The sequence below is a fragment of the Taurulus bubalis genome (assembly GCF_910589615.1).
Source record: "Taurulus bubalis genome assembly, chromosome: 21".
Classification (NCBI taxonomy): Eukaryota; Metazoa; Chordata; class Actinopteri; order Perciformes; family Cottidae; genus Taurulus; species Taurulus bubalis.
This window is the reverse complement of record NC_136609.1, coordinates 1,035,332-1,043,970: the sequence shown is the minus strand read 5'-3', so window position 1 is coordinate 1,043,970 and position 8,639 is coordinate 1,035,332. Positions and strand designations below refer to the sequence as shown.

The following is an 8,639-nucleotide window of genomic DNA, read 5'->3' as shown; positions in this document are numbered from 1 at the left end:
TGAACCGTCTGTATGTTTTTAGAGGTAGGAAAAGGAACCGAGAGACAGGCCGCATGTCCAATAGACGCTCTTTGCTCCTGGACAGTCGTCTGGTTTCTCTGGGTTTGAAGTCGCGGCGAGGCTCAGGGGCCATTCTCTTGTTTCCTCAACATAACGTCCAAAATGTGTTTTTCATTCTCAACCTGCAGATTATTCCATAAAATATCCAACATTGATGTAAATATTAACGGATGGAAGCGGTGAGTTAAGACGGAAGTTGACTTTTTTTTTTCAACCTTTCTGGGTTTTTAATTTATTGTAAAGTGAAACCGACTGAAACGTGAATCTGAAGGTTTTAGGTGTAAACAAACTGAAAAAAAGGAAAATGAAGCAGCTTCACGGAGCAAAAAGGGAATTCTTCTTCTTCAGGTGTTCCTCCTGTCGGTTTCCTCCCGTCCAATCAGAACGTCTCCTGATTGGCTCAGCGAATCACAAAGAAGCTTCTTCTTCTTCTCTGGTCTGTAAACTTGTTGTAAATATTCCCTTCAGCGCCCGTCGTGTACATTTAGAGAACAGGAAGTGCGTTCAGGAGCGGAAGGGCTTTTATTCTGGCGGGTTTGTTTGTTTGTTTGTGAAAACAAACATGGACTGAATGTGTTTCGCTCATCAGAGTAAACCAGTGGTTCCCAACACCAGGGGCTGGAACCAACACCACGTCAGCCCCAGTCCAGATGTGGTTTTGTTCAAACCAGAACGAGTCTGGAGCAGAGATCCACCGTGATCCACCGTGATCCACCGTGATCCACCGGGTGAGGAGGTCGTGGGTTCGTTCTCTTTCTGTGTCTCGGAGCAATGTTCATGAACGCATCCCGGCTTCCTGGCCGAGAAGCTTCAGCTCCTCCTAGGTTCGGGTCCCGGTTCCCTCCGGAAACCAGGAGGCCATGTTTTCTACTCCACTCTATTTATGACAGAATGCACTAAACTATAGAAGAAGAACACGAGAAACAACCCAACGTTTTAATGAACAGAAGCGGTCATAACCACACGTTCCTCCAACCATTACTTGCTTTCTGGAAATAATGACTAGATATTAATGAATTATGTTGAGACTCAAATAACTGCTTATTATGAGTTATTACCTCATTATTATGAGTTATTACCTCATTACTATGAGTTATTACCTCATTACTATGAGTTATTACCTCATTACTATGAGTTATTACCTCATTACTATGAGTTATTACCTCATTACTATGAGTTATTACCTCATTACTATGAGTTATTACCTCATTAGTATGAGTTATTACCTCATTACTATGAGTTTGTTATGAGTTATTAAGTCATCATTATGAGTTATTAAGTCATTGTTATGAGTTATTAAGTCATCATTATGAGTTATTAAGTCATTGTTATGAGTTATTAAGTCATCGTTATGAGTTATTAAGTTATCGTTATGAGTTATTAAGTCATTGTTATGAGTTATTAAGTCATCATTATGAGTTATTAAGTCATTGTTATGAGTTATTAAGTCATCATTGTGAGTTATTAAGTCATCATTATGAGTTATTAAGTCATTGTTATGAGTTATTAAGTCATCATTGTGAGTTATTAAGTCATTGTTATGAGTTATTAAGTCATTGTTATGAGTTCTTAAGTCATCATTATGAGTTATTAAGTCATTGTTATGAGTTATTAAGTCATTATTACCCGCTCACCTGACCCTGGACCTGTACATAGCCTCCAGCAGCTGACTTCCCCTAAGCCCCGCCCGTCAGGGCTGTCCTCACTTTATTTATGAACGCACCCTCAAACTTCTTCTTTTGTATATTTTTCTCCGACCTCTGAAGTCCACCGGGTTTATCCTCATGATTTATGATCCGTTATTGTTCCTGTTATTCTAATTATTATTATTATTGATGTCATATTGTTATTTCTGTTGGCTGTACAGTAATTCTACTTAATAAGAGTCTTCTACTGTAATGTCTCTTTTCAATAAAGACCAGAACATGCTTCTTTATGCAACTGTGTGTGTGTGTGTGTGTGTGTGTGTGTGTGTGTGTGTGTGTGTGTGTGTAATTAGATAATGCTGCTAATCCCTCCTCACCCTGTGATATAGAGAGAAAGAGAGAGACTTCAACACAGGAAGTCGGCGTCTTTATTCTGAAACTAAGTTTTTCTTTCAACACTTTTATCTTCATGGAGAGAAGAAACGACTAAATATATATATTTAAATAAATATTATATATACATATATATATATATACATATATATATCTCAGGGTCGCTCTTCATCTTTAACTTCACAGCTTGAAGCTGGAGGCGGAGCTTCTTATGTCTCAGGGATAGAACTTGACTCATGGTTTGAAAGAAATTACAACGCCAAGATGCATGCTGGGTAAAGCCCGCCCACTCAGTCACACAGGAAGACTCTTCTTATGCGTATATATACACACTCACCTAAAGGATTATTAGGAACACCATACTAATACTGTGTTTGACCCCCTTTCGCCTTCAGAACTTAATTCTACGTGGCATTGATTCAACAAGGTGCTGAAAGCATTCTTTAGAAATGTTGGCCCATATTGATAGGACAGCATCTTGCAGTTGATGGAGATTTGTGGGATGCACATCCAGGGCACGAAGCTCCCGTTCCACCACATCCCAAAGATGCTCTATTGGGTTGAGATCTGGTGACTGTGGTGGCCATTTTAGTACAGTGAACTCATTGTCATGTTCAAGAAACCAATTAGAAATGATTGGAGCTTTGTGACATGGTGCATTATCCTGCTGGAAGTAGCCATCAGAGGATGGGTACATGGTGGCCATAAAGGGATGGACATGGTCAGAAACAATGCTCAGGTAGGCCGTGGCATTTAAACGATGCCCAATTGGCACTAAGGGGCCTAAAGTGTGGCAAGAAAACATCCCCACACCATTACACCACCACCAGCCTGCACAGTGGTAACAAGGCATGATGGATCCATGTTCTCATTCTGTTTACGCCAAATTCTGACTCTACCATCTGAATGTCTCAACAGAAATCGAGACTCATCAGACCAGGCAACATTTTTCCAGTCTTCAACTGTCAAATTTTGGTGAGCTTTTGCAAATTGTAGCCTCTTGTTCCTATTGGTAGTGGAGATGAGTGGTACCCGGTGGGGTCTTCTGCTGTTGGAGCCCATCCGCCTCAAGGTTGTGCGTGTTGTGGCTTCACAAATGCTTTGCTGCATACCTCGGTTGTAACGAGTGGTTATTTCAGTCAAAGTTGCTCTTCTATCAGCTTGAATCAGTCGGCCCATTCTCCTCTGACCTCTAGCATCAACAAGGCATTTTCGCCCACAGGACTGCTGCATACTGGATGTGTTTCCCTTTTCACACCATTCGTTGTAAACCCTAGAAATGGTTGTGCGTGAAAATCCCAGTAACTGAGCAGATTGTGAAATACTCAGACCGGCCCGTCTGGCACCAACAACCATGCCACGCTCAAAAATGCTTAAATCACCTTTCTTTCCCATTCTGACATTCAGTTTGGAGTTCAGGAGATTGTCTTGACCAGGACCACACCCCTAAATGCTTTGAAGCAACTGCTTTTATATATATCTATATCTATATCTATATATAGATATAGATATAGATATATATAGATATATAAATATAAAGGGTCCCTTACTGGCTTTCAGAGTTAAAAACAGTTTTGTGAGACAAACTTCACTAAATGAAATATTTCTGAATGAAATATAAACAGCTGAGAGGAAACAGGAAATGATGGAGTTAGAGAACACCACAGAAGAAGAAGACGCTGTTAATGCAGGGAAGATGATGAAGAGGAGGGGGAAGATGATGAAGAGGAGGGGGAAGATGATGAAGAGGAGGGCTGCAGTGATCCCTCAGGTCTCATTTATCAGCCGACCACGACGCCGGGTTGATTATATGTGCAAAAGAATTCATTAAACTCCTCCTCCTCTTCATCTTCCTCCTCCTCTTCCTCCCTGCAGGTTAAAGTCATATTTATTTTCTCTGGAACTTCAATCTTCGTCTGAAAAGTTTACGAATGAATCTTCAGTTTAATCTGAAGAGATGGAGATTTGTGAGGAAGAGGAGGAGGAAGAAGATGAGGAAGAGGAGGATGAAGAAGAGGAGGAAAAAGTGGCGGATGAGGAAGAAGAAGAGGAGGATGAGGATAAAGAAGAGGAGGAAGAGAAGGATGAGGATAAAGAAGAGGAAGATGGGGATGATGAAGGAGAGGAAGAAGAGGAAGATGAGGACGAGGAAGAAGAGGATAAAGAAGAGGAAGATGAGGACGAGGAAGAAGAGGATAAAGAAGAAGATGAGGATGAGGAAGAAGAGGATAAAGAAGAGGAAGATGAGGACGAGGAAGAAGAGGATAAAGAAGAAGAGGAAGATGAGGATGAGGAAGAAGAGGATAAAGAAGAGGAAGATGGGGATGAGGAAGAAGAGGATAAAGAAGAAGAGGAAGATGAGGATGAGGAAGAAGAGGATAAAGAAGAGGAAGATGAGGACGAGGAAGAAGAGGATAAAGAAGATGAGGATGAGGAAGAAGAGGATAAAGAAGAGGATAAAGAAGAGGAAGATCCGTCCTCCTCCTCTTCCTCAGAACATTCTTCAGAGTTATAAGTTACAAAAAGACATTCATTATAATTTAATTATGTTTTTATCTGAATGTTGAAACGACTTTTATTCATAAAGTTGATTAACGAGGATTTTTTTTTTCATTAAACGTTGAAAAATTATTCTTTCTCTATTAGTTATTGCTATTGCTATTGATCTATAATTTATAATCTATAAATTCTAATCAATAATCTATAATTTCTAATCAATAATCTATAATACTTGTTTTTAACGTTTATGTTCATATTATTCACTATTCTGCTGTAATAAAGGATTATTTTATTGCATCTTAATATTAAAGACATAAATCTTCATGTTTCTGGCTGAAGACACTTCCCACAATGCAACAGGATATGACGTCATCTCGTTTGTTTGCTCTTAAAAACAAAAGAACATTTAAATTTAACTGATTTAAAATGTAAAGTTGAATTCTTTCACGTTTCTGATTTTCTGCTTTAATTTAAACATTCTTTTCTCCTCGTTTTATGTTTTTTAATTATTGGATTCATAAATTGAGTCAAAACCCCAAAATATGTAATTTAAATGTAACGAAACATTCTTTATTAATTACTTTATGATTCGTAATAATCAGGTCGGATATTAATCATGAATGAAGTTTGTTCTTTTACTTTAATTGAAGGAGAAACAATTATTGTGTCATTTAATATAGTTTTGGATATTTAAAATATGAATTACAGAAATATAGTTAATCAATAAACATAATATTCAGTTTCCCTGATAATAAAAAACTAAATACAGTTCAAGGTTTCCGGTGAATTTAAGCTTCGCGCGCGCCCGCGGCCTCCCGGAGACGTTGGTGTTATTATTCATGGTCAGCCGCGTGAGCGCGCATCTTGGTCCCCGTGAGCGCGCTGTCACAACAACGGTGACCTTTGACCTCCGGGCGCGCGCACGAAGAAGAGAATGAACTAAACCCCCGTGTCATAATTACATTAATGAACTGATTTTATATTTAAAGTTAAATATATTTAAGACACGATTAGTTTAAATATAATTATCACCTGAAATCTTTGGGCCTTCAAAATAAAATCATATTTTTTTTAAACGAACATCCAGCAAAAAGAAAAGTATTTAGAACAGAATAAAAGTGTATTATTTCCACATGAAAGTCATAAATCAGAACATCTCGTTTCATCTTTCTTTTATTTCGTTGCTTCATCTTCAGGAATGTTAGTTACTTTTGCACATTTTATATAAATAAATTAGCAGCTCATTTTGTCCCAAAAACAGAAAAAATACAAAATCAATCAAATCAGAAGAAATTAACAAAACATTTTGATCCAAAGAGTTCATGAAGCAGAAAGTTATGAATAATCCAGTGAACAGTGTTTGTGGTGAAATGTGCACGCGCTGCTCGTTTGGTCCCGCGGGTCTATTTACACGTGCGCGCGCTCCTCGGCCGCGCGCCTTCACGCAGGTTTGGTTTCTCTCCAAAAAGAAACGAGTTTCATTTCCGGTTTCTTTTCCTCGACAGTTAAATATGATTCATATTCATATTCATGTCGGGAACAAAAGTTAAAAACCTTCAACTTTCACAAGAAATTCTCTCATTTTTTTCCCTCATAAACTGGAAAAAAAACAAATAATATTTTAGAGGATTCTTTTTTTTTTTTTATCTACAAATTAAATCCGTTTTTTAATTCAAAGATGAATTATTAATATTAAAAGTGAGAATTCCTTTGAAGAAAACTTCTTCTAACATTTAAATAAATGTTTATCAGACCGGGTCCAGACCGGGTCCAGACCGGGTCCGGGTCTCCAGAGTCCTTTCTCTCTCCCCCGTGAAACCGGAAGCGCTTCTTCTTCTACGGTCGCGCCTGCTCCATCTGCTGGTGCTGGCTCCGGATGGCGAACCTGCTCACGTGCACCGGGATCGGGACCACGATCTTGGGGTTCCGGGACGGCTCCCCGGACTTGTTGTTGACGTTTCCCGCCTTGACCCGCTTCCACTTGGCGCGCCGGTTCTGGAACCAGATCTTCACCTGCACCTCGCTGAGCTTCAGCGCATGCGCGATCTGCGAGCGCTCCGTGAGCGACAGGTACTTCTTGCAGTGGAACTCCTTCTCCAGCTCCAGCAGCTGCTCGCTGCTGAAGGCCGTGCGCCGCCGCCGGCTCTTGCCGGACCCGGACCCGGGCCCAGACCCGGACCCGGATCCTGGCCCGGAGGAGGACGCGCCGTGCGCGTGCGCGCCGTCGTCCGCGTCGTCCTTGAGGCTCGCGGACGCGAGGTTGTCGTCCGAGCTGTAGTCCAGGTCGCTGTCCAGAGAGAAGCCCTCCTCCTCCTGGGGGGCCTCCTTCAGGGCCCTGGCTGAGGAAGAGGAGCATCATCATCATCATCATCACCTTCATCAGCAGCCAGAACTTTATCAACACACTGAAGTAAAACATCAAACTGTTCTTCTTCTTTTGTCTGAAATCTATAATCAACTTTCCTTCATAATGAATAAAGTTTATAATCAGAAGTTTAAATATTAAAATCGTGTCTTTATTGTCAGTAAATAAACTGAAGCTGACATTGCGGAGCGCGCGCGCTGCGGCCCGAGATTATGAATCATATTTCATATCAGGAAACAAAAAAATAATAAATGTGACAAATAAAGATTAGTGTTCAATAAATAAACTAAATATTAGAGATACATATATTTCATGACTTTAAACATGTATTATTTATGAGCAATATTATCATTATTAGAAATAAAAATCACTAAATAAAGGAAATAACGTTAAAAAGTGAAAACATCTCCAAATAAATCATTTTCACTTTATTTTGACATGGAAACCAAACAATTAGATTCACGTGTTTGAGTATATTATTATTATTATTATTATTATTATTATTAGTATTATTATTATTCATTATGATCATGTTTATTTCATATATTTTCTGGCAGGTCTGTGTGAGTCTGCATGTTCTCCCGGGTTCTCTCCGGTTCTCTCCGGTTCTCTCCGGGTTCTGGACCGGCCTTCACGGGGTCAGGTGGTCCGGCTCCAGGACCAGGTTTATGGATGTTTATTTATTGAATGTTTAATAAAGTCAACATTTAAGACCTGAAGATTTTTTATTAAAATCTAAACTGCAACATAAAAATCAAACATCAGTTTTTCTTGTATCTCGAGACCAAATATGGTCCCGTGTGGACCCGTGGACCCGGGCCGTGTGGACCCGGTCCCGGAGCTCACCTGTGCTCGCGTCCGGGTCGTGGAACGCCTGCAGCGCCGCGGACTCCTTCGCGCGCGCCAGGAAGCCCTTCCCGTCCTCCCGGAAGCCCTTCCCGTCCTCCCGGAAGCCCTTCCCGTCCTCCGGCGTCTTGTCGAAGGCCTGCGAGCCAAACTTCCGCGCCGCCTCGTGGCTCTGCGGCGCCGGGAAGCCGCCGGGCAGCGCCGCCATGAGCGCCATGCCGCCGGGCGTCAGGCCTCCGGGCGGCATGGCGGAGCAGAAGCCCGGCAGGTGCGCGTGGTGTCCGGCCGGCTGCAGCGCGGGCGGCGGGCCCGGCGGCTGCAGGACCACGGACCGGTACGGCATGAACATGGGGTACCCGGTGTAGACCAGGTGACCCGGGCCGGGCTGCGGGGGCCCGATCAGGGACTCGATGCTGAAGGCGCTGCTTCCGAGGGGCCGCTGCATCACCATGAAGGACGACGGGCCGAACGCCGCGCTCATGGGGGGGCCGGGGCGGAGGGGGGGCGGGGGAGTCCCGTACAGTCCGGAGGAGCCCGGAGGGGTCCGGTAGAGTCCGGAGGGGTCTACAGGGGTCTAGAGAGTCCCGTACAGTCCCGTAGATTCTCGTACAGTCCGGTACAGCCCCGTGGAGCCCGGCTGTCCTTGGCTCTCTGCGGGACCTTAGAGCAGTAATCCGGGGAGACTGAACCGATCCATCGGAGCGGAGGAAGAGAAACAATCCGCTGAGGCTCCGCTTCACCGGGACCAGGGACCGGGACCAGGGACCGGGACCGGGGTCTTCTCTCTCCCGCTGAGACTCAGTCAGAGCGCGTGCGTGTGACAGAGCGCG

General features: G+C 42.8%; 1 protein-coding gene across 1 annotated transcript; it reads right to left on the bottom strand.

The window, feature by feature from the left end:
• Positions 1-6,434: 6,434 nt before the first annotated feature.
• Positions 6,435-8,290, bottom strand: gbx2 (gastrulation brain homeobox 2; the record flags this gene model as incomplete). Its single annotated transcript, XM_079236781.1, has 2 exons — positions 6,435-6,937; positions 7,810-8,290. The coding sequence occupies 2 exons, from the start codon at positions 8,288-8,290 to the stop codon at positions 6,435-6,437; spliced, it is 984 nt and encodes a 327-aa protein (XP_079092907.1).
• Positions 8,291-8,639: the final 349 nt, after the last annotated feature.